At 45.7% G+C, this 26,613-nt stretch overlaps 1 protein-coding gene across 1 annotated transcript; it reads left to right on the forward strand.

Moving 5' to 3' along the window:
- On the forward strand, nucleotides 1–26,613 carry col6a1 (collagen, type VI, alpha 1). Its single transcript, XM_035523145.1, has 35 exons — nucleotides 1–261; nucleotides 1,384–1,513; nucleotides 3,865–4,065; nucleotides 4,307–4,466; nucleotides 4,689–4,802; nucleotides 4,983–5,003; nucleotides 5,104–5,124; nucleotides 5,235–5,279; nucleotides 5,507–5,560; nucleotides 6,631–6,675; nucleotides 6,794–6,820; nucleotides 6,926–6,952; nucleotides 7,040–7,084; nucleotides 7,815–7,868; nucleotides 9,236–9,298; nucleotides 9,561–9,623; nucleotides 9,828–9,881; nucleotides 10,638–10,673; nucleotides 10,830–10,892; nucleotides 11,407–11,469; nucleotides 14,043–14,105; nucleotides 14,195–14,257; nucleotides 14,364–14,414; nucleotides 14,524–14,559; nucleotides 14,795–14,857; nucleotides 20,335–20,400; nucleotides 21,558–21,593; nucleotides 22,167–22,203; nucleotides 22,860–22,868; nucleotides 23,038–23,171; nucleotides 23,273–23,382; nucleotides 23,482–23,668; nucleotides 24,530–24,701; nucleotides 24,827–24,856; nucleotides 25,244–26,613. The coding sequence occupies exons 1-35, from the start codon at nucleotides 168–170 to the stop codon at nucleotides 25,834–25,836; spliced, it is 3,030 nt and encodes a 1,009-aa protein (XP_035379038.1). The 5' UTR covers nucleotides 1–167; the 3' UTR covers nucleotides 25,837–26,613.

Genomic DNA, 26,613 nt, shown 5'->3' on the forward strand with positions numbered 1-26,613 from the left:
CCCCGCGCTCGCGCGCTTTAAGGCGTTCCATCCAGACCTGCGCGTGGAGCGGACGCGTCCTTCCTGCGCGCTGCTGTGGTGCCGTAGGGTAACCAAAATCAACCCCCCCAAAAAAGCTCCATTTCATCGTGTCCTGCGGCTGACGCGCACGGACCTTTAAAACGACCATGGCGTTAGGTGGACTTCTTTTAACGGCTCTTCTTCTCTGCTCCGCGTGGGTAGAGCTGCAAGGTCAGGACGTGCTGAAGAACAAGTTCAGAGGTAAAATCGGCTCTTCTCTTCTGCTTCTCTCGTGTCGCTGGGCGTTTGGAACAGCGCACTGCAGCTTGTTCCCGCGAGCGTGTCTTTCTGCGCGTAATGCGTTCGCGAGGAAAGTGCTCGTGCGATGTTGAAACCATTTTTGCACTGATTATTATTGTCGATCAGACCACCCAGACGGACGATTCAGTGATTTGTCAGCTGTATGCTGCACAGGCAAACTTTGAGAAGATGACGGTGGCGGGACAGCGAGCAGCGAGAGATTGGAGAGTCCGCGTGAACCCGAAAACGCAATTTCCCCCTCCTGATGTCTGATTTAAATAAAGCCATATTTTTGGCTTGACTTTAGAAATGTTTAAGTTTTACACATAACTGAAGGGGACGGCAGAGTCCTTTACAGAGGGCCTGAGCGGTACATTAGGGCTGAAGGTTAATTGCGTTTCCATATGAAAGGGATGGAGAGCTTTAATATTGTACGGGGTGTGATTCGGCTCAGTCTGGAATGAGGTCGGACTGCTAACGGCCTAACAGGCCTCTGGATACTTTATATACAGGAGGGGGCAACTACCTAGAAGTGTATTAGAATACAAACAAGCGTTTACAACGATAACGGAGGTTGTTTTCTGAAGCAGTGTCGGAGTATATATACTATGCCTTGAGCTAGCGGACTTTTATACTGAAATTTGGCTCGGCGTTTTATTTATACCTGCGGAGTCATGTGACCAAACCTCATCATGACCAAACGTACACGCTCCATCAGGTGGGCAGGATAGTTTATTAGGATTCAGTTATTTTTCTTTAATCATTTAATGAATGTATTTATTTTCGTTAGATTTCACGCTTAACATGTTTAGAGGTCAAACACTTAACAGGTGTTTTCACCCAGAGAAGGCCACGCGAATGTGCAACTGCTCATCTGTACACTCACAGTTCCCAAATACAGTATCAAGTTTCAGATTTCTTCCAAATTACTAACCATCATAATATCTCTATTATGCTGTGGATACATAAAATGTACAATATATAAAGGATAAAATGTTGAGTGCATGTGTGAAGTGGTCATGTAAGACATGAGCAGGTGTTTAGTAGTGTTCCTGAGAATGAGTGCTCCTCCTGTCTGTGTAGACTGTCCTGTGGATCTGTTCTTTGTGCTGGACACATCTGAGAGTGTGGCACTGAGGGCCAAGCCTCCAGAGTTTTACATCAACCAGATCAAGAGCTTCACCAAGCTGTTCGTCGATGAGCTGAAGGACTTGTAAGTGACACGCATACCGCATACACACACGTAAGTGACACGCATATCGCATACACACACGTAAGTGACACGCACACCGCGCACACACACAAGTGACATGCATACACACACAAGTAAGTGACACATATAGCATACACGCACACACACACGTAGGTGACACGCATAGCATACATGCGCACACACGCAGGTGACACGCATAGCGCGCACACACGCAGGTGACACGCATAGCGCGCACACACGCAGGTGACACGTATAGCGCGCACACACGCAGGTGACACGCATAACACGCACACACGCATAAGTGACACGCATACCCCACACGCAAGTGACACGCATAGCACGCACGCACATGCAGGTGACACGCATATCCCGCACTCAAGTGACATGCATACCGCATACACACACGTAAGCGACATGCATAGCACGCATGCACACACGCAAGTGACACGCATAGCACACAGGTACACACATAATGACATGCATACCCCACACATGACATGCACACCACATACACACACGTAAGTGACATGCATAGCACACATGCATACCCCACACATGAGTGACACGTATAGCACACACGTAACTGACACGCATAGCACACACGTAACTGACACGCATACCCCACACAACACGCACATGACATACACACATGTGAGCGACATGCATAGCACGCACGTGAGTGACATGCATAGCACGCACGTGAATGACACGCAAGTGACACACATAGCACACACGCAAGTGACACATATAGCACACACGCAAGTGACACACATAGCACACACACACATGTGTAAGTGGCACGCATAGCCCGCACGTGAGTGCCACGCATAGCACACACGCACAGCACACATGTAAGGTACATGCATAGCGCACATGTAAGGGACACGCATAGCACGCATACCACACATGCAAGGGGGACACGTAAGTGGCATGCACACCACACACGCAAGTGACACGCATACCATGCACGCACACACGTAAGGGACACGCATACCACACACACGAGAGGTATGAAATCGTGGTTCTGCATGTGTGGGCGTGGCTAGCTGCTGAGTCACTAATCTGGTGCAGAGTGGCATTCAGACTGTTGGGCTGAATGTCATTAGTCCTCCACACAGTTTAACTGCTGCTATTTCACACTTTTATTATGCTCCATATCACTAGTCAGTGCACATCACTAGTGGACAGGGTGACACTTGTGCAACTGTGTATAGTATAGTAATTGACCCCATAGTTTTATTCAGCCCCAACATCCAGTCACAGATGAGCAAAATTATCAGGGAAGTACAGTCACCCGACTAAAACATACGGCACTTGAAGTAGATAAAAATAATACAATAATGATTAACAACCAACAATAATTATGATAACGCAACATGTATCATTATTATTGTTTATTGTGATGAGAATAAAATTATTATTTACATAATTGTGATATGACTAATTCATTATTTAAATTATAGAAATTTCCATGCGTAATTTCATGCGAACTGGTAGACAATAAAATTATTACAATAATTGTAACTAATGAAAAAAATTCAATCAGTTGCATATAGTTAGTAATCAATCTACAGGCATAAGGGCTCAAAACCCATGCTGTGCATGTCACAGGCGTATTTATTTCTGTCCACCAAATGAACAAATGACAGATGAAATTATGAAAATGTGGCATTTGCCTGCCTTAACGCCCCAGCACAGATATGAAATTACAAAATTGGAGCCTTTGTCTTGCATGGGCTCCACCAGCCATAGACCATGTCTCATGCCAAGGATAATAAGGATAAGATACTGCATCCCCAGGTGGGCTTCAAAATCAGACTCAGACGAGGGTCAAATGAGTCACCAATTCAAGTGTGGGAAACGTTTCCCTGGCACAGTTAGACCCCTGATGACCATCCGAATGGCGCGGTTCGTCTTTTCACGGCTCCAGTTTATCCACAGTCGCTTAGACACGTCCGGCTTCATAATGCTCCGTGTGAAAGGGCCCAATTGGTGGCGGCAGGGTTCCGGGAACATGCCTGTGGGGTTTGCTGCTTCAGTGGGCGGTGCAGTTCCCCACAAACACCTACTGAGCAATACTGCACAGTCATCAAGTCTACAGCAGCTGTGGAGAAATTGTGTCGCCACGGAGCAGGAGAGGCCCTGCACCTTGCACCAGACATCTTTTAGAGTTCACGCCCTGGGGAATGTCATCCATGCTGATCTGATCAGAGGAGCAGCACTACTAGTTAGGTGTACCAAAAAATGGGTGATTCGGTGTGAACTGTGTCAAAATGCAGGTGTTTGTTTATTTCTTTGGCACCGATTTGATGGTGCAGCATGTTGTAATGTGTGTTCCTGTGGCTTCTCAGGCGTCAGACATGTGATCGCTACGTAACGTGGAACTCTGGAGCTCTGCACTACAGTGATGAAATTGAGCTGGTGAAAGGTCTGGTGGAGTTGAACACAATGCGGGATGAGCTGAAACGTGCCATAGACACCATCAAATACATCGGCAAGGGTACCTACACGGACTGCGCCATCAAGGAGGGTATCGCCCAGCTACTGAGAGCGTACGCAATGACCCTACGCACGTGTGCACACACACACACACGCTTTTAGTGTGTGTCTCACTCTTTTATAGAGTCATAGGCTAATGCACATAAAAAAGAGATTTGTTTCTCTCACACATACAAACATTTTAGTCTTGCAAATGTTACAGAAGAGAACACACACAGCCTGTACAGAGACACTTACTTATTTTGAAATAGGGACACGTACCGTTTTAACTGTATGTATTGCAACTGTTTGCAGAGGCTCATACTATCACGAGAATAAGTACATTGTGGTCGTGACGGACGGCCACCCTGTCACTGGCTACAAAGAGCCCTGCGGTGGGATCCAGGAGGCAGCCAGCGAAGCCCGACAGCACGGCATCAAAGTGTTCGCAGTGGCCATCACCCCAGACCAGGAGGTGACCCATGGCCAGCTCCAACTCACTCGCTGCCCTTCACAGAACATAAACAGTATCGGTCTCCTGCTCCGCACAGAGCGCGAAGCACATCGCGGACTGAGGATCTAGTGTTCAGTCTCCACAGAGGCTGTGCGAGACGAGAGGGAGAGACCTCCAGGTTATCAGCGTACAGTCGGATGAATGTGTCTGAATACGAACTCATGTCTACCATCTCCCCTGCAGGACACCAGGCTGTCAATCATCGCGACAGACATGAGCTACAGGCAGAACTTCACTGCTGCAGACAACACCCACTCCACCCAGATCAACACCATCCGCACAATCATCGACATTATTGTGAGTTGACCTGCGGATGTAAAAAAAAAAAAGAATAACACGACCGTTCTGCAGCGCCGGACGGTTTCGTAGATAGCTCTTCTAACCTGTGAGCACCTCAGTCACCGCTAGCCAGGCCTTTACCTTCATACGTGTTCTGAAGCCTTTGCTAACTCTCGTTCTCGCTGTTCTCTCTTTCAGACGAATGAATCAAAGGTTGTGGTAGGTTTGCTTAGCACCCCGGCGATGCACATGTGAAACGTTTTGGTGTTTTTCGTGTTCGTGCCGTCCGTGCGGCTAACTCTCTTCCCTTTTCTTGCAGTGCTGCTCGTTTGACTGCACCGTGAGTATCCTCATCCGGGTCGGGATAGCTCCTCGCATCCCTCAAACCATCAAAGATCACATTCCTTTTGTGGCATCGTTGACTAATGGGGTCGTGTGATGTTTTCACAGGCTCCAGCAGGGCCCCCTGGACCTGACGGAGAGCTGGGTTACAGAGTACGTATTACCTTCAACCTATAGCTGCACTTCTTCTATCTTTTCATCCAGCTTGGATCCATTCACTCTGCTGTGGGTTAATTTGTTGATCTGTGCTCCCAGAAATGTACATTTGTCTCCTGTAGCTTTGGACATTTACATATGGCTGACATGCATCGTCTACCGTTCGGGTCGGTGTTGCTGTGTGCAGACGTGCAGTCAGTCTTCTTACTCTTCTGCCTGCGTAGGGCGAGACGGGGAGGCCTGGGATGCCAGGAGAGAAAGGTGACGCAGGACCTGTGGTACGTAGCCGTGGGGATTCCTCGTGGGACCCAGAGAACAGATTACACCCAGCACATTACCCAACATCCATTTCTCCTTCCAAACAGATCCAGGACACGCGCATCTCCCTTCAGACAGATTAGGCCACAAGATTATCAGGGGTTTGCATAGTAGCATAGTAGCGGTTACACCAATTCAGGTCACACGGTACCTGAATTGGTCCTGAAGTGTCCATCTGTAAGTCTTGTAATTTGCTGATAGGTGGCGTGTGTTTATGTCTGAAATAGTCAAGGATTGTCTTGGCTAGACACGCTCTGGAACACCTTTCAGTTATAAATTGAGGGGCCCGTTTTCTGAAGGTATATACCTTTTATAATTAATTTATGCATGTACACACACACACGGTCTTCTGGAGCGGAACCAGACAACCCATTAGATAGTGTACGTTTACCATGCCAGCTATTCCATTATTTGAAATCGAGTGTTGATAATTGTGTATACATGTCATACACAGTGTAAAGTTTAAAAAAGTGCAGCAGGGAAAGGTCTGCATTACAGCTACCAAAATATCACAGAGCAGACCAGTATTACAGGCTGGTGTAGAAGCCTGAGTTACTGTGGGCATCGTACTGAATAAGACTCCGGAAGAAATGCAGATGTGTATGCAACTTTGTAAGCTCAATCACAGGTGTAGCTGAAAAGATTTCTAAAACTGAGCATGTGCAATGAAAAACCATATCATCCATTTCCCCTTTTTGTGTAATCAGTTATTTTTGTTATTGATTCTGTACAACTTTTACAATAAAATTACATTCAACTGCTAAATGCGCTTTATTTAAGCTTAACTTCGTTCATGTGGGCATGTATGATGGACATGTATGATTCATGTATGATTTTTCGTTGCAAGAGCTCAACATGTAACATGTTAAACACTTATTATAAGTATAATATAAGTATCTAGTGTGTGTGTGTGTGCGTGCGTGCGTGCGTGCGTGCGTGTGTAACTTGGACCTGAACACATCCGGTCACTATTGGTCTTAGCAGTCTTTTTCAGAAGCTGGTTCAGAGTTCTAACTTTTTGTCCTGACAGGGCCATCCTGGTGATCCGGGCCCGGTTGGATACCAAGGCATGAAGGTTTGTTATTTATACAGTTGTCCTAACTCAGAAATATTTGCTGCCATTTTGGCTGTGACAGATGTTCTCTCCCTGGAGCAGCATCTGAAACATTCCCCCTCTCTGTTGTTTCTTTCAGGGAGACATAGGGGAACGAGGTTACAAGGTAACCCAGACTCGTAACTAGACAAAACGCACACTGCTGAGTTCTTTCAAAGAGCTGCATGCTGACTGGCTAAGTGGTCGCTAATCTCCCTCTGTGCTCCAACAGGGAGGGAGAGGTCACAAGGGCTTTAAGGTAAGACCACGGTCACTGGACGAGGCTCAGACTGGCTAGCTGTTTTGTATTTTACCAGTGTTTTGAGACTCCACATGTTCCTATCAGGGAGGCAAAGGACATCCTGGCAGAGATGGAGTGGATGGGCGTAAGGTGAGCGTTGCTTGGCCCCTGCGGGATGTAATGAGTGCACGTAACTCCACAGTAAAACTAAAAGTATAGCAAAACTTGGAGCCGAAGATGTAAGACAGAACCAAGTATTTTTGTTTTCCTGTGCATTTCTGATGCACCTCTCTGTGCTTTTAGCTGCTGTGTCCGACTGCTTTCTGTCGGATCGTCTTTGCGGATGTCGGTCTTTCCTGCTCTGCCTGTGCCACACGTTTCTTTGTAACATATTCCTGGCTGTCGGTCGATTGTCTGTACTCTCTGCCTCCTACTGCGGCCCAGGGTCCTAAAGGACCTAAGCTCTGCTGAGGGTAGAGCCAAACCTGCTCCAGCAAGGCTGAGTCAGAAAGGGCTTGATAACTTACTGACTGGAGTTGGAAAGCAGGTGGTGCCGTGACCCGCGTGGTGGATCTGAGTCATGGGGCTATAGTGTGCTTTTAAATCGGCTCTTGCCTGCCTTGTTCGTTAAATGTGTCTTATAATCTGCATCCCCTGTGAAGTGCATCCACACTCTGTCCCAGTTCTGTCTCGCCTTCGGTAAAGTTTTTGTTCAGTTTTTGCTCTTGATCTTCCTCTTGTCCTGGGAATGCAGCTGAAATCTCCTTTTCTCGCTCCGTGTTGCATTGTTTTCCACCTCGGTACGTACTTACACCCCTGGGTGCGTGACTTGTGTTGGGTCCTCCCTCTCCCTCACTCCCGACTGCGTTTGATCTTGCAGGGTGAACCAGGGTTTTCTGGCCTGTCAGGTTGCAAAGGGTCCCCAGGGTCAGATGTAAGTATAAACCCTCACCTCTCCGGGTGCTGGTGGGAGTGTGTGAAAGCTCGTTCTGTGCCTGTGTGGGTGGGTGTGTGTGTGTGAGTGCGCATGTATGCGTGTGGATGGGTGGGTGAGTGGGTGGGTGAGTGGGTGGGTGTATGTGGGTGGATGGGTGGGTGGATGGGTGGGTGGATGGGTGGGTGGATGGGTGTATGTGGGTGGATGGGTGGGTGAGTCTGCGTGTGTGTGTGTGTGGATGAGTGGGTGGGTGTGTGTGTGCGTGTGTGTGTGTGTGCGTGTGTGTGGATGAGTGGGTGTGTGTGTGAGTGTGTGTGTGTGTGCGTGTGGGTGGGTGGGTGTGTGTGTGCATGTATGCGTGTGGAGGGGTGGGTGGGTGGGTGGGTGTATGTGTGTGGATGGGTGGATGAGTCTGCGTGTGTGTGTGTGTGTGGATGAGTGGGTGGGTGTGTGTGTGTGTGTGTGTGTGTGTGTGTGCGCGTGCATGTATGTGTGTGGATGAGTGGGGGTGTGTGTGTGCGCGCGCATGTATATGTGTGGGTGGGTGGGGGGGTGTGTGTGTGTGTGTGTGTGTGTGTGTGCACGCATGTATGTGTGTGGATGGGTGGGTGTGTTGCCGTGTTAATGGAACAGATGGCTCAGTAGCTGGGCTGCCTGGTTTCTTCTCCTCTGAAGGACAGATCCGTGAAGCAGCCTTAAGTTGCTCTTCTGTGCCATGACCGCACACAGATACACGAGCTGTAAAGTTGCACTACGGAGCTAATGTTTCACTAATTTGCTATAATTCTGAATGTATACTGTTGCAGTATCACCATGGTAACCTGACAAATATTTAAAATGGGTATTTCCACCCCTGATTAATATTGAAGATTAAATTTGATAGATTCGTCCTCTATAAAACACCTGCTACTGGATAAGGAACGGTCATGAATCCTCCACTTCAGCAAACACTTCAGCAACTGACTGGTTAAGAAGGAGGGTCCACTCTGTACAGCCATATATAATTGGCTGAGAATCCTGAATGTCCTTCCCCTCGACTCAGCTAATTGGCCTTATCATCTGTCAGTAAGGCTGCCTAGGACGGCTGTTTCTTCTCTGCTTACATCTGTTGTCCAGGACTGAGAGTGTTTGCGTCTCAGTGAGCCAAACATTTAGCAAGCCTGACACACAGGCCGAACTCTGGACCCAGGCTCTGAAGTCTGCATGTGCCGTATTTACATTTTGTAATAATGAGTCTGCTAGTGAAGAGGACTGGGCTTGCACTCCACATCCTGGGAAATATATTAAGGTGTTCAGTCCTGTAGTGGGTTTTTTTTTTTTTTTTTTTTTTTTTCTTTTTAAACATTTTTGGTTCTCTGTTACAGGGCAGGCAAGGAGAATCTGGACCAAAAGGAGACCCTGGTCACTATGGACAGAAAGGAGACCAAGTACGAGCCCGTTCCGGTGGTCTCTGATCGCCACTCTATGTTTACCATCCCAAATGTTTACATCATCACTTGAACTGTTTGCAGTTCCCAATGCATGCACCGAGAGAACCGCTGGCCAACATATGGTCTTTTTTTTTTTTTTTTTTTTTTGCTCACACATCTTTTATATGAACAGTAAAAGCCCCACAGCACGGAACCCCCACATGAAGTCGGGGGGTGGGGGTAGTGTAAGAGTAGGATGAGATGAATGCTTCCGTCCTAGGGCGAACCTGGTGCAGACGGCAGTCCCGGGAGACCAGGAAACTATGGGCAGCTTGGAGGCAAGGTAAATCCCTTGTCCGTTTGGTCGAGCTGAAAAGCTCATGTTGACTTTTTGATCAGCTCAGATTAAACGTCTGAACAAGGCTACAGCTGGTGGGGTTTGGAATTGGCTTGATCCTTGCCAGGTACTGATCCCCATCAGCACTCATAAATAAAGCATCCTAAAGACCCTCCCCCTTCAACACATCTCCTGTGATTGGTTTAACAGGGTGACAGAGGGCCCAGAGGAGCCAATGGGGACAAAGGAGAGAGGGGGGATGATGTAAGTGGATTCTCCCCTCATTTTTCTCTGTGTTGGTAATAAATGCTAAAGGGTGTGTGTGTGTGTGTGTGTGTGTGTGTGTGTGTGTGTGTGTGTGTGTGTGTGTGTGTGTGTGTGTGTGTGTGTGTGTGTGTGTGTGTGTGTGTGTGTGTGTGTGTGTGTGTGTGTGTGTGTGTGTGTGTGTGTTTGGTTTTTTTTTTACTCACTCGTGCCTGTTCAAGTATTCCAGTACTAGATTTTTACTAACAAGAACACAACTGAAGAATCTTAATAGTGCAGTTGCTTTCTGAAAAATGTGGCAATCCTTGTTTTAGATCTATAATTCCCTTTGACCAAGACGTGGGCAATGAAGAAATTAGACAGCTGTGTGTGTTAGCACATCTCACCGAACCTTTCACCTACCCCCGAACCTCTCACATATCACCGAAACTATCGTATATAATTTTTACATTTCTTATGGATGCAACTTTCTCACATGTTCAGAATCGATGAGTTTCTGTAATCACTGCCCTTTGTCATTGTGAGCGTTGTGCGATTTACGTGTCCCCGTGCACTATAAACAAATCTAACAGCTTCAAAAGACAGGCTAGTTTGCTAAATGGCCTATATTTTAAAACATCACTGTAATTTGGACGCCCAGATGGGTGGGTGTGGCTGGGTGGGTGGGTGTTCGATGCACTCATGTTTCTGCAAATGCATATTATAATGTATTATATATTACAAATAAGTAACAGTCATTTTCTCTTTGTTTTATAGGGACTACCGGGACCAGATGGCACTAGAGGCGAAAAAGTAATATTGACATTTACATATGCGTGTCACACACTCTCATACTCCTATTACTCCTGTGTTGTGTTGTCTGATCAGAACTCTTGTGAGCACACTTCATGTACTCTGTGCATATTTTGTGGAAGATATCAAATATTTTGCGTTTCAACCCTTCTGTAGGGCTCAGCTGGTGAGAAAGGAGAACAGGGTTCCCGTGGAAACAGAGGACCCAGAGGAGAAACAGTAAGTGTCCACCACCACCACCATCAGTCCCATAATGAACCAGTGCACACAGTCCTCAGGTGTCTGGCACCTGCTGAACCCGAGACCAGGCTAGTGAGAGTTAGATTTTTAAAGTCTGCTACTTTTGGTGTTGATGTGCATCTGGATGGCAGCACGCTAACAGTTCCGTGTTCAAAACTCACCTTTCATCTCCAGAATAATGTGATCAATTTCAAAAAATGAAAAAAATGTAAGGGTACATTGGCATAAATATAAACTACATCTGTTTATTTTACACTAACTGGTCTGAACTTAAATTTATGGCATTTGCCTGATGCTTTTAACCAAAGTGACTGTGTACAATTTGAGAATTGAGGGTTAAGGGTCTCGCTCAGGGGCCCAGCAGTGGTGGGGCTTGAACCAGCAACCTTCTGATTACTAGTCGAGTACCCACTGAGCTACCACTGCCACAAGGTTATGCGATCGTGCACTGAATTCAGCGAAAACCTTGAGTGATCACCTTTGACCTCTGTAGGGCGATCCAGGACCTCGGGGAGAGCAGGGGCGTGAGGGATCATCAGGACCTAATGGTGACCCGGTAAGTGACTCTAACTGTACAAGCATAACCAGGTCGTTCAAAGGCCATCACCATTAGACGCGGCGTGCAGTTCTGTTTCTCTTAATATTTTGATTGGCTGCTTTGTATGAAAAGTACTGTATAAATAAACTCACCCTGCCTTTCCTAGATCACAGAAAGTCAGAAAATATTGCCATCGGCTTTTACATGTCACCTTCACAAGGAAAAAAAGCAGAATGAGTCTCAAGCGAAAGAACCAGCAGATCAATGTCAGCACGGCCCAGCGTGTTCAGTCTTCAGCACTTGGTTGGCGTGATTGATGCCTCCTTACCCCTTGAAGAAGGATGAAGGCTTGAAGCTGACCTCAGATCCTAGGCATTTTACAAGGGCCCCTAAGTTCTCAAAGGTCACAGACATCAGAGATCTGGGTTTCAGGCTGCCAGAGAACAGAAGGAAGGAGGAATTAGGAGTCTGTTCTGCATGAACTGAGAGAAGGTTGGGGTGGAGCAGGGTGTCTAAGGGACGGATCTGTCCAGCCTGGCAGAGGGGCAGCAGATGGATGTGCGTGTTTCAGCATTGTTCAGCTGTCTTAAATTCAACAGATATTTTTACACATGTATCACGGACAGCTTTTCTACTGCATTCATCTCGCAGAATTCTCCCAATTTATTGTTCAGTTGGCTCAAGTTCAGCTTTTTAAATGCGAGTTTAATTGGAGTAGATCGTTTGCTTTGGCTGAGGCTGTCTGCACAGTAAAAGCTGAACTGAGCGTTGTTTTAATCAAGACCTCCATCGACCCTGCCATGAGGCAGTGTCTGTTGAGAGATCACAGTTAAATGAGAAGTCAGTGGCCAGTAGGGTTGTTATCCATCTTCTTTTGCTCTTAGGTAGTGACTACAACTATATTAGTTATTCTGATATGATTTAAATGTGATTAATTTCATGTTACACACACAGTTTCTTCCAGTTACAAATCTCTATAAAGTCACATGTTAACAAATCGGCACACTTAAAAGCAGAGCTAATTAAATCTGGCTGACGAATCGAATGCTTCTCTCTAGTGCAGAGAAAGTACAGCTCAGTTTATCGCCTTTTCCCATCATTTGATGCACAGTGTGATTTTATTTATTTTATGAAGTTAGTCAAGTGAAAAAACAGTCTGTGCTGAAGAAACTGGAATGAAACGTTGAGAACACAATAGGAGAAGAGCCTTTAGAAGACGTACATTTTATAAACCACAGCTTGGATTTATGAGAGCTAAATAATTACACAATGACAGGATCCCGCAATTAACTGAACTCGTTTTCTCTCAGTGTGAAAACTGCTCCGGTTGATTAATGACTAAATCTCAAAGCTAGTAGGCAACATATGCTGAAGAGTTAGAACATGCAGGATACTGACCAGTCTCTACCGTATACCGACCAGTCTCTACCGTATACCGACCAGTCTCTACCGTATACCGACCAGTCTCTACCGTATACCGACCAGTCTCTGATGTAATGATTGCATTCAGAGTAATAATGAGTTGCCAGTTTTTCCACACAGCAGTAGTCCAACAGTTCTCCACCTACACCATGTCTCCACCATGCTGAGCACCACACTGTCCAGCTCTTTCTTTTCTGTCACATGGTCTTGAGATTAGGATGCATCCCGGATGTTAGGATTTATAACTAAGCCTTGAAAGTATGTTCTGTTGCCATCGACTCACAAATGCAAAACTTGTTTTATGGACACTGGTACCAACTGAATGAAAAGCGGTTTTCTGTTTCTTTCTTTTTTTTACATTCACTGGCAGAGGAATCTTTTCCAGTAGGAGTGAGTGGGAAAGAGCAAACCTTGGAGGACATGGAAATGCGGGCGTGTTTCTTAACCCATGACTAAAAGCGACTGCTCGTTCCAAATGTTCCTTTTAGCAGGTTTAATCTTCCTTGTTTCAAGGCTCCCTTTCAATAGATTAATATTGCATATAAAAATAAACAATAATGTCATTATTACTGAGTCATTTACCGCAAGAATATTTTTAGTGTGTGAGTCAAAGTGCTCAGCGCCGGTAGAGCGTCACACGGCAGACAACCCTGTAATTTGCCTCACAGAGCTTGTGTGGATTTTGGTGCTCTCTGTCTGCTCTCTACTTTCCCAAAGCCTGTCAATACACATTGGCATGTAAATTGGTTCAGATATCTCAACTATTGCTTTCAGATGTGCAACTTCCACCATGTTGTTCTAGGGTTGTAAATGAACTTGATGTTCTTGTTGGTAACTATTCTATGGGTACACAAATTGAGTTCTGACTATTTCCTGTTTACTTTTGACCAAACATATCAACAATGCTGCTCTGTTAACTCTTAAAATTTTATTCCATTACGTGAGATGTATCCAGAACTACATCTTAGATACTTATGTTCCGTGTTGAAATTGTTAAAAAAAAAACTTTACAGAAGACAGATGTGAACGGAACAAATGTGTGACCGTTGCCGCTCTTGAACTGTCGGTACTTCCCTAGCATGTTGATTTGAAGTAGAATCCTATGAGCTATTGTGCAATAATTTCTATTTATTTATTTATTTATTTATTTATTTTTATCCGTGCTTTAGGGTGAGCCAGGAAGGGATGGATCTCCAGGTTACCGTGGAGATGAGGGTTCTCCAGGTCCAGAGGTAAGAGTTGCAAAACGCTGGTTTGCGGTCCTATTAAATGATGGCTGAACTAAACTAAATTCTCCGTGTGACCCTTCTGTCTGCCTTAGGGGCCCAAGGGGCCCAGAGGCATAAAAGGGGCCCCGGGAGACAGAGGCCTGCTAGGTGAGAGGGTGAGTTACTCATGTTCACTGTCCACACCAACTAGCTGAAAATAAGGGCTAACTGATATGAAAGCAAATGGGTTTCTACAACATGGCAGTAATGTTTCCTCCATAGGGAGACGATGGGACCCCAGGAAATGGAACAGAGGGTTGCCATGGTTTCCAGGTATTCCAGTGTTCCCTAAGGCATTTTTGAATGAGTTATTTAATCCTAATATTGTGCAAACACCTTGTTTCTGTGTGTGGACTGATGTAATCCTCCTTCTCTGCTCCAGGGTTATCCCGGTCCCAGAGGGGACTCTGGAGAGCCAGTAAGTCACTCTAGCTAAGATAAATGTTCACTTTCATCATATTTATGAATGTTGTACTTTTTAATAGTGCTGCTCACTGATATCAAGTAAAGAGAGTGTTTTGGACGTCACACACAGACGAGTGTGTCTGAGGTTTTTTGATTGTGAATCTGACCCATGGAACTATAACCCAAGCCCGTGAAGACCTGGGTTGAGGAAAGGCTCTAAGAGTAAGATTTGTCGCTGCCATTTTCAGGGAAGCAGGGGCACCCCGGGACCTAAGGGAGATGACGGAGAACCGGGAGACCCTGGACCAGATGTGAGTCCTTGTTTTGAACACAAGCCCAGCTATTTTAGTCGAGCTGTAGCTGATCGCTGTTTTCTCTTCGAGCTTCCTGTCTAGCCTTCCAGTAGCCTTTCAACCGCCCACCCACTCAGCCACGCCCACCCACTCAGCCACGCCCACCCACTCAGCCACGCCCCCTCTTTTTTCCCCCCTCATTTTGATACTTGTGTTGACATCTGTTTCTTATTCCTGTGGTCTGCCTCATCTGACTGTCCTGTCTGCTGACACACAGTAAAGTGTCAGACTCACAGCGTTTCTCAGCTTGTCTGTCTGATAACCATCTGGTCACTGACTCCAGCTTTCAGATCCAGCAGCTGTGTGTATGTTGTTGTCATGGATACAAGAAAGCACAGAAAGTGGAAATTTTTTTATTTGTTTTATGTGAAGAGCATTGGGGGGGGGAGGTTTAGACACAATGGCCCTACATTGGTGTGATTTTTGGGCCTTACATTGGTGTGATTTTTGATGATGTATTAATGTAAAAAACATTCTGGGGGCCTTTAAAAAAAACAAAACAAGCAACATTGAACAACTCCATACACACCGATAAGCGGGAAGTATAAATTTAAGCCCAAAAGAGCTTTTAATATTTCAGCTAAAGAAGCAGTTGTATAAATTAATTGAAGAGAGGTTTCGAGTGCCTGCAGCAGGTTTTGGTGATTTCTCCGTGCTGTGCACTTTCCGTCAAGATTGCTCTGCTCTGATGCCAAACCCCTCAGCTGCACTCAAGCCTGTAATGGCTCCTCTACACTTCCTATCTGACAGATGGATCCTTGGGCCTCTCAAAACAGTATGTGCACGGCCAGTGTACTTTGGAGACACAGCAGAGCTATCCAGCATGCACTGCTGCTGTGAGGCAGGAAGTTGTACGATTGAATTGGTGGGATTAGTGTTTTTAACCCAGGCTGCATGAGAGAGAACTTCTGCTATGAGCTCAGACCTTACGTGGAACAGAAGACCCAGGAGAGACTTTAGCTGTGAAAAGCAGAGGAGAAGGCCAGTTGGGAGCGCTGCCCTCTTTTGGAAACCGCAGAGCTGGCACGGAGTAGATATAGCAACTGACCAAAAGGAAAAATGGAAGAAAGTATGTAAAATGATGGCAGAAGCAGTGAGTCATTCTGCTAGTAAAAACTCAATTCTGAAGAAAAATGCATGCAGCCAAGAAGCTTCCCTGGACACACACAGAACATTAGACACACACACACAGAAAATTTGAACCCGAGGATGCTTTCAGCATATGTTACCGAATGCGTGTATTTCTAGCAGATAACATTTGTTAATTATTTGTTAAACAAGACTGCAACACTAATGTCTCAATATGCTAAAATATGCAAACGAGACCTGCGACAGTTCTAACGTGTGCTGTGAAACCCCTGAATTACATTTATACAGCCAACATTAGTTCCACATAATGCAGTTATTACCAATGTCCAGTCAAGGGTTCACACTTGTGTTTCGATTAAGTTGCAATCACAGTGCATGGCCGTATAATCACAATAGATTTTTGTCCCTATTGTGCTCTAGTTTCTAGTCATTAGTATAAATGGAACGTAACCAAACACCTGGTGCATGTATCGTGTATTTATAACTTTTGCTTCTGGTCCCCCGTTCACAAGTTCAAGCTCTGCGGGCTTTGCCGTCATCGCAGACACAGTCCACTGCGAGTGCGGCGCGTGACCTCCTTAAAGACACGCTCCTCAGATTTGCTCCTCTTTAGGAGTTGTGTTTAGAAAGGGGTGGGCTCATAATTGCTTTCCGAAAGGAATAAACACTCGATTAAATAGCACTAAGTTACGGGGATTCTTCTCCTTGTCTGTGTTTACAAGAATGGAAAAGTGAAGGATTTAGTCCAAGGAACGAACAGCCCCATCTCCCAGGAAAGTTCCCCAAACTACTGAAAGCTTTTTAGTTCATTTTAGCAAAGCTGGGAGTGGAAAGGGCTGAGCGTGAAACAGGCTGAACCTGGCAGGGTGGCCGTATGGTGTAGTCATGTATATGTCGCAGGCAAGTTGTACGGGGCTTCCCTGGGGAGATGCTCGTTTACGTGCTTTATACAGCCGATGGCTTTGACCGTTCGGGCAGTGTGCTTGTGCGCGACACGTCCTGCGTTGTTCCCTTGCACACAGTCCGCTGCGAGTGCAGAGCGTGACCTCCTTAAAGACGCGCTCCTCGGGTTTCCTCCTCCTTGTGTTCTCCGTTTCCCTCTATAGATGTCATGGGGAATGGCGTTGGGGTAGGGTTGCTCTCAGAAGGACGGGCTTCCCCATGAAACCGGCCCATCTCGCCTCGGTGATGTCACGGTTCAGATTCTGCTCCGCTGTGACATCACAAAGACCTGACTTGCACCTGGAGCCCATACCATCCCTTCATGGTTTAACGGAAGGAACCGATCCAGACAGCGTCGCAGCCCTGTTAGCCTGTATTTTGAGACGCAAGTCTGGCTTTGATTTGAACTCATAAAATGTTTTAAAAACCACCTTCTTTTGATACCCCGTGGCAATCTGGAGGCGTGTTTAGTTGCTTTTAAACACACAAGTGGTGATATGCAAGTTTGTAACATTGTCATCTGCACCACATTTTGTAGACATGTTTTAAGTCCCCAGTGGTTTATATATTGAGTATTATTGAACTGTACTCATTGACTGCACAGTCCAGAGTGTGTGAAGGACGGGAGAGAGAAACTGGAGTCTCGGACACAGCTTTTGCTGTTCCCAAAGGTCTTCTGTCCATGCGCTGTGCTCGTCTTCGGTCCCGAGCCGTCAGGAGGCTCCTGCTTTGTCTCCCCGAAACTTCCTCTCTCCCACATCTGTGCGAGTCTATGACTTGTGGGTTGAACCACACTGGTTTTTGACAGGACAAAATAAAACCATATGACATCAGAAGGATCGTGGAGCCTTTGGCCCCGTATAAAGCGAGGAATGTTGTGGTAGTTAAAGGTAAAAACCAGGAGAACAGTGGAGAGCACTGAAAAGCAAAGACGTCTGTGCTGGATGTGCCGGGGGGCGGGGGAGGGGCATTTACAACATGGCTTCCTTCCAGGTGTTTCCCATAGCAGGATGTGACTTGCTGTAACGTTTAGCGCCGTCCTTTAGCTCAGCCTTACAGGCCGAGGATGCCCTGCATCCTCACTGCCTGTAAGGATCATGTTTTGGGCCAGAAAGGCCAGCAATGAAAGCATTTGGGGCACACTTAGTTGTGCACACATATATTGTGTTGACTGTGGAAAATATGCACATAAACTTTGAAATTACAATAAATGTAGATTAAGATTTTACAACATGCTTTTACATGGATAGTAAGTCTGCCAAAGGCCTTTTGTAGTAAATGATGCCTTCTCCTTTCACTCAGTGGATCATAAAGGCCAAAGTGGCTGACAATGCAGTTCAAATAAACAGCGTAAAGCAAAGACAAACTGCGGGAATTGGATGCGCGATCCTTAGCTAGTTGTTGGAAGTCTCATCCATGATGCTGATATCTTCCCAGATTCCGTTTGATTCAGAGCCTTGGCATTCCTGCAGCCCTGTGGGGGCTGCGCTTCTTTGTGACCATTCACTGCAAGACTGTGTAAAGGGATATCTGGCACCATTTTGCACACATGGTGGATGTGCAGTAGAAAAGTCTTTCTCAGAAAACTCTCAATTTTATTACATTTATGGCATTTAACCAGCTGATCTTAGACAATTGAGGGTTAGGGGTCTTGTGCAGTGGCCCGACAGTGGCAATCTGGTGTTGTCGGGACTTGAACACGCAACTTTCTGATTACTAACAGAGTACCTGAACCACTGAGCTACTGCTGCCCATTTTCAGTGGGCATCTGCATATCTGTGCAGTACAGGAGGATAAAGGAAATTGGGTCCTACAGTTTCTGCTGTGGCTGACATTCATATTGTGGATTTCAGCAGTTTAGCCTGCCTAGCAGGGCTGCTCAGAATTTCTCTGCAGGTTCACAGAATCAAGGTGGCGGAAGGGTTTCTGGCTCTCTCGCTCACTACATCTGTGATGCAGCAAAATCAGGTCACGCTTCTCTTTTTCCTTTCAAACCGCGATTATCTCACGGGCGTCTCAGAAGTCACAGCGGACACTGGAAGGTCCACTTCCATCAGCTCCTGTCTGATGCGTCCTCGCTGTTAGCCATGTCTGTTCCAAAGATGGTAATGGAAACAAGCACTGTCTTACAGTACAGGCTGCAAACTCTCAGCAGATAAACGTTAGTCATTCATGGGAAAAGTGGAAAGTGCTGGTTCATCTTGCTGCTGACGTTCCTGCGCTCTAGCCACCCAGGAATCCATGTTGCCTGTCTCTTTGTGAAATGGTCTAAATCTAAGCCTCTCTAACATCTGCACTCTGTCGCTCATGACCGTGAGTCCTCCGTCTAGATCTGGGCTTTCTCCTACGTCGGGCTCTGCCTTCTCGCTCCCGACGACTATTTGGAAATGTTTTTGTGTGCTTATAAGCAGCTAGTGCAGCCTCTCCCTGGCTCAGGGGGCCTCACACATCCTGATATCTGTCAAGTTCATTACAGCCAGGCAAAAGAAGCCTGCCAGACAGGTCCAGGTCTTCATGTCCCCGCTGAGAGACGCTGTGTTATGTGACTGTTGCACTGGTCAGCTTTGAAGTGTGGAAGTGATGGAATGGACATGAGACATGTTTGACGTGGCTGTATTACTGTACCGCTCTGACAACAACCTGACATGAACAAAAAATTACTACAGATGCAAAAGCAGATAATTCAAGGAAATATGGGTGAGAGTTTTAGAAAATAATTTTTGTCTTAAACACATGGATCGAATTTAGTGCTGACATGAGCTATATTAATGGAATACTGTAAACATTTTGTTGACTTGATATTTTCTGAAGTGGTACTGAGCAAATGCAGCAATGATTCAGATTTGTAGTCATGCGAATGCATGCCAGCATATTTGAAGGAAAAGGTTTGTTTTTATCTTGTGACATTTATAAAAATGTGTTATTCTGCATTCATCCCTTCCCCGAGGGATGAGTTTGTGTGGATAATCCAACTAAGGCCCAGAAGCACTGCAGCACTGCATCAGATTATACGTACACACTGAGATTACACTGTACCACTACAATGGATTATATTTACATATCAAGATCACACTGTACCACTGTACATTTATATAGTGCCTTTCTCAGACTCAAGGACGCTTTACAGACAGACATCATCTTTAGATTATATTTACATACTGAGATCACACTCTATACCACTATAATGGATTATATTTACATACTGAGGTTACACTGGACCACTATAATAGATTAGATTTACATACTGAGGTTACACTGGACCACTATAATAGATTAGATTTACATACTGAGGTTACACTGCTCCATGATTAAGTATTTAAGTATTAAGGTTTTCATTCACCATCCAACACTGGTTGAACTGCCTATGAACTTGAGAGTGATTGAAGGTACCTTGTGGTCCACAGAATGATGAACCTGGACGACCTGGGCCTAAAGGAGCAAAAGGACACCGAGGGCCTGAAGGGAAAGCCGTGAGTACAGAACCAAAACATTTACCCAGCCTTGTCCCTTCCTTAGTCACAGCCCAGCTTTATTGCACTCCACAGTGTGCCGTAGGTCCAGAAGTCCTATCTTATTTAAATCAGTGTTCCCACAGTACTGGGACAATTAAATGAATGCTTTCTGTAATTACACTGTGCTGCAAGGAGAAAGTTGGGGAAATCGGGACGCAAGTATTCTCGCAAACGTTTCATGTGCAACTACTGGCCGCTGTTTCATATAACTGCTCCTGCGAACATCTAAATACTTACATACAAGTGGGTTTATGACAATTTTATCACATTTTATGTATTTCAATTTATATACCATGACGTCTGGACATTTATTCATACAACAGTAAACGGAGAAGACCTTGGTTGCAGTCAAATTACTGTCACATTGTCAAATAAAAGTTCATGGAAGAAAACCCTGTAGCGTTGGATGAACACAGAGTTCTGGATGGGTAAAAACACTCTTCCACACCACGAGTTTGGAAGAACACAGCAGAGTCTAGTCAACAAATCTTCCTCACATATTTCAAGGGTGTCACATAAAAAGCTGAACAGAAAAGCAAGGTTTTTGTTCACAACAAACTTGACCACGTTTGACCTGTGCGGTCAAGCGCTTTAAGGAGCCGTTATGCACAAACAGAACAGGGTGCGTAAACCCAACACTGTTCACGTAAACATCGGACAGGAGGTAGCTGCACCCACGAGCGGGGAGTGCCCCATTGAAGCTCTTCTGTGCTCCTCCATGCTGTGCAGCCAGTAAGGAGTGAAACGGTCCGCATGACTCCCGCGCTGGAGACCAGCTGTGTCCATGAGTTACGAGTGCGGTAGGTGCGTCAGACCGCTCTCGGGCAGGAACTCCGCCATGCATGTCTCTGCCTTTGGACAGCGTCCAGTAGGGAGGAGAATCCTAAGCCTCAAAAATGCTCTTATTTGGAGCTGGATCTCCCTCGAGGTTCAGCTCTGTCCTCTGGCTGAGTTCCTTCCGTGTAGTCCTGGGTAAGAAAACAGTGACCCGAGTGCGTGCTAGTTCCTGTCCAGGTCAACTCACAATGGAAACAGTGAGTTGCATTTGTTGTGCAATTGTTCGTGTGAGAAGTGGTTGTGTATGTCACTGTTCTCCTCTACTTTATCATCCCCAGGGACCCCCAGGACCCCCTGGGCCTCCAGGAGCTGATGTAAGTGAACAGCCAGATTCTTCTGGTAAAACCCCCACATTCTGACTGTTTACTGCTATGTCAAGACCAGTAATTGTTCTAATTAGCCTCAGTCATGGCAGAGGCAAGGTGAAAAGCACAAACCTGAAAATTATGCATAATAATGACATTGCAGTATATCTGTGTCTGTCAGTGACCTTATGCGCTGGCATCTCCCAGGACTGTTAAACGCAGACATTGATAAAGTGCCATCAACCTGAGGGCTCAAGCATGCAAGACCTTCAGGAACTTACTGCAGCGACGTTTGTCCAGGGCCAAGTGTGTTTGTCCAAGTGTGATGGCACAGTGCTATTCAAAGCCAAACATGGATATTAGCATGATGTATGTTGTTATCCTTCGATCCTTGGAGCTGTGGGATTTAGGAGCATGTTTCCTGCAGTCATTCCACATCATTGGGAACAGTTGCACAGGCCGTGGTGCAAAAGTTCTTAATAAAAACATGATGGGTTTTGCTGGCTCCATTTTGTGTCAGAAAATGTCCATTCAAGCCCCAGTTGCGAAACGTCTCACTCTTCTGTCTTTTGCTGGTTGTAGGACTGCGAGATCCTGGATATCATCATGAAGATGTGCTGTGAGTAGGCTGTGACTCTTGGCAATCTACCCATTACCAAAGAGAGGCACTCTCATTTGATTCATGCCGAGCGAATACCACAGGGTAGACTTGGACAGCATGCATGTGAACACAGGAGAGTGGGCAACCTGTTCATCTTAGTCCCAGATCCAGGAGAGGAATAGAAGAATATGCGCACAGCCAGTTTACCAAATTCCTATTACAGGACTTGATTTCAAATAGAACTCTTCAAATGGAGAATGATTTTAAAAGTTTAAAAAAAAAAAAAAAACGAAAATGTTTATTAGCAGAAGGACAACATTTTTAGGCTTTTAAACAGTTCTAATTCTGTGTCAACAATTTGTTTGATAATTGAGATCCTTTTAAAGACAAAAAAACCCCGAAACATAACGCGGTAATGAGTGAATGACTCAAGCATACTGTTGTGAACATACGAGACATTTTTGCCCTGCATAACTCCCCCAGTGCAATAGCTGTATAAGGGTTATAACCCAACTGTTGCAGAACAACAGCACAGGCACACAGGCCAGACTGTCGTTGATGTGTAATGCGGATCCGAATCCCTCGTGTAAATCCCAGTTTTGATTGCTATTCCTTTCACACAATCCAATGGAAATTCAGAATACCTGTGGCTTTTCTTTTTTTGTGCCTTTCAGCTTGTTGTGGTGAGTGCCTGCCTATGCTTCCCCTTTGAAGTGTGGAGAGGAGGAAATGCCTGCAGAGGAACTGTATTTGGTTTGGAATCGCAGTTGTTGTCGCTCCCATCTGCTCCAGATCACTACTGATAGAAACTGTTGTCATGGGAATTGTGTCTTCTGATTTGTGTTTGTTTAGAGTGTAAGTGTGGACCCCTCGACGTTGTGTTTATCGTGGACAGTTCTGAGAGTATCGGTGCTTCCAACTTTGCCATTGCCAAGGACTTCATCATAACCGTGATCGACAGACTGATCAAGGATCAGCAAGTGAAAGTAAATCTCCTTCACTGCTTGTTCTGAATTTGAGTTGTAAACAGACAAGCGTTTATGGTGCTGTGACGGCAGATATTCAGCGATGCTTGTCCTAACTGCAGTTTGGTGCGAATGAGTCCCGCATCGGCGTGGTCCAGTACAGCGGCGCCAACTCTCAAGAAGTCGTGAGACTCGGTGACCCCCATATCAGCACCCTGATGGACCTGAAGCAGTACGTCGAGCACGAACCCCCGTGCCACACGAGCAACGTTCTCCGGGCGCCCCTTCGCTTTGCTCACCTACGCGTCTTTGCGTGTCGTTTCCTCGTCAGGGCTGTGAAAGAGCTGCGCTGGCTTGCCGAAGCCACCTACACGGGAGAAGCCCTCCAGTATTCGCTGACCAACATGATCAATCGACTTGTGAAGGAGAAGAGCGTGGTGATCGTCTTGACTGATGGCCGCTCAGATACCATCAAAGACCAAATCCCCCTGAACGTGCTGTGTGGCCAAGGCCTGAAGGTAAGGGTGGGGAAAGACTGGAGTATTAGACATGAGGGCAACAGTGAGATCATGGCTTTGATTCCCACGCACTGTCCAAATCCCTGCGTCGCGCTGGATGGTGTGAATGTAAGTGTGCAACACGGGGTAGATGGATAAGAAAAACTGTAGGTGTGGCCAGTCTGATTGTTGGCCATCCAGGGACGTTGGAACCTGCGGTTCTTCAGCTGTGCATGTGCTTTGCTTGGACAGCCGATGATGAGCGTCCTCGCAAAACATCCTGTTTCGCCTCCACCTACACTATATACAGTATTATCCAAAAACCGACTAAGAGCCACAGTAGCTTGCAAGCGATTGGAGTGCTCAGGAGAATAGCTCAACCTTTAACGACTCCACCAAGCTCTTGTGATGTTACGAACAGCTTTTCACTAGATGTCCTGTTTCAGACTTAAAAAGCTAGCAGCACACAAAGAATCCTACTACATATAGTCCACACCTGCTGTAGTCAACAAACACCTTATGACAACAGACACCTCTGCGTTAGGAACATACATCTGTTACAACAGGAAGAAAATGCATCACAACAGTTTTAAAATAGAAGTAAATGAAACGTCCATTTCTTAAACAGCTGAAAAATGTTTGTTTCAGTTTAAAATAATGTATTCTTACTTAATAATTATGGCCTGGATAATTGTTTTGATAAATTATAAAATAAAAGGTTATTGGTAGTAGACTCACATTAGATGGTCCCTACATGTATAAGTAAGAGTAATATATCACAGGAGTAAATATTTTAAATCCAATAAAATGTCTCATTTTTATTCTTTGCGATTAAAAATGTCCATTGAGTGTATGATGAGGTGGTGTGTTTGTCTGTGGCAGGTTGGTGGTGTAGGTGTTGTCGACTACGCAGGCAGGCAGCCGAAATCGGAGCAGCTCGATGAGGTGGTGTGCATGGATGACCCCAGGAAGGGATTCTCTTTTGTCCTCGACAACTTTGGTATGCTGCTGGACGACAGCTTCCTTCAAAACCTGACGGAATCGATGTGTGAGGGTAAGGTGCTAATCCCGGAGAAGGTTGGCGCTATATGGAGCGCGTGATCTCCGTACGGCTTTGGACAGCAAGCCATTTTGACGTGGCTTGAAACTAACGTGTTTGCTTGCTTGTTTTCTTCACAGACAAGAAGTGTCCCACTTACACATGTCCAAGTAAGTGTGCGTACGATGATCTCATTGTTTCATGATGTCATACACTCTTTAGATTTTCCCTGGATATTGCAGCAGTCTGCCTTTGAAGTTGATAAAACGCAAACAGTTTGCCAAACGTTTTCCAAATAAATATTTGGAATCCTCCAAATTCCCTTTCCTGTTTGGACAAGTGGGGCATTTGAAAATGAATAAAACTCAAACATATTGGCTTTCCTGTTGGCTTTATGTTCCCCAGAGAGCCAACATCAGAGTTGTAGTAACAGTTACTGACCGATTGCTTACTCTAACTTCAAGCATGGGCACCTTTTGAGATGGCTGTCCTTAAAACTCCTGACAATGTTTTTAAAATTGTGAAAATATTAAAACAAACAAATATCTCTGTTCCAGTTTCCTTCGATGAACCCACAGATGTCCTCATTATGATGGACAGCTCGGCTAGTGTGGGTGCCAAGAACTTCAAACTGACACAAGACTTCAGTGAGATGCTGGCCAAACGCTTCCTGTCAGCAGAGAGGAAAGGAAACGTGCAGGTGCGCGTCGCCGTCGGCCAGTACAGCAACAAGGCTAAGATGGAAGCCGACTTCTCCACCAACGCCACCGAGCTGGCTGCCCAGATCCAGGAGGCCCAGTTTCAGAATGCAGGCACGCAGGTGACGAACGCACTCAGCTTCGCCATCGAACGCTTTCAGGGCAGCAGGAACAGGAAGAAGCTCCTGCTGTTTTCGGACGGCCGCTCGCAGGGCGTCAACACCGTGCAGATGGAGGAGGCGGGTAAGCAGGTTCATACCAGCGGCATTGAGCTTTACGTTCTGGCCGTTGGGCCTCAGGTGAACGAAGCCCACCTGCGTACTCTGGTGAGTCTGGGGCAGTTCTACGACAACGCGTACACCTACCGCCATCTCTTCAAGGCCCCTGACTACCGCGCCATGCTCAGGGGTGTCTTTTACCAAACTGTGTCCCGAAAGATTTCCCTTGTCTGAGTGACAGGGACTGTAGGTAAAGCCAACCAGGAAGTGGGTGCGATGGAAGGGAGTGGAACATTCCAAAGTACAGTGTGGGCGGGGCAGTTGAAAACGGGCTTATTTCATATCTCGATTACATCATTTAGGGTTTTGTGTAGTTCTGAATTATCTTTAAGAGACAGGCAGTGGATCTGTCGAGTAGCGATGGTGACCAATTGTATGTCTTTTATGTCTTAGGAAGGTATAAAGATTAATGAATGTAATCTCACAGTCACGCCATAGTTCAAAGTCTTTTGTTGGTCCTTAGTTTATTTTGGTTCTTGGATTGTATGAATCCTCTTGACATTATGACCACATATTAAACTTAAAAATGAGCTTTTAGTCAACAAATTGTCCAGAGTTTTATGTACAGATAAGGTTTGTGTTTGCTGGTCAATAGCGGAGCGTCTCTCTGTGAGATAATGTGTACACTGAGTCGTCGTCCCGGAAAATGCTGAAGAAACTGCGGCCTTCCTAAAGTGCTCATCTTTCTGAAGGGTGGGTAAAACCATCCTTATTTTACTCTTAATCCCAATTTAAAACTCCACTTTGTCACTTGAACGTGAATTTGGTGCTAACAATATACACTCAGGCTCCTCTTTTCACTTAAATACGAAAACAAAGTTGTTTCGAATGTGTATTTGTGTTTTTATCCAAAACGTTTTTACCACTAGGACTGTGTAAAAATGTATACGTGTCATAATTGTATTTGAAACCGATGGAAGTATTTTCAATAAAGAATGCTTCACCCCAATA

The sequence above is a fragment of the Electrophorus electricus genome, chromosome 26 (assembly GCF_013358815.1).
Source record: "Electrophorus electricus isolate fEleEle1 chromosome 26, fEleEle1.pri, whole genome shotgun sequence".
Taxonomy (NCBI): Eukaryota; Metazoa; Chordata; class Actinopteri; order Gymnotiformes; family Gymnotidae; genus Electrophorus; species Electrophorus electricus.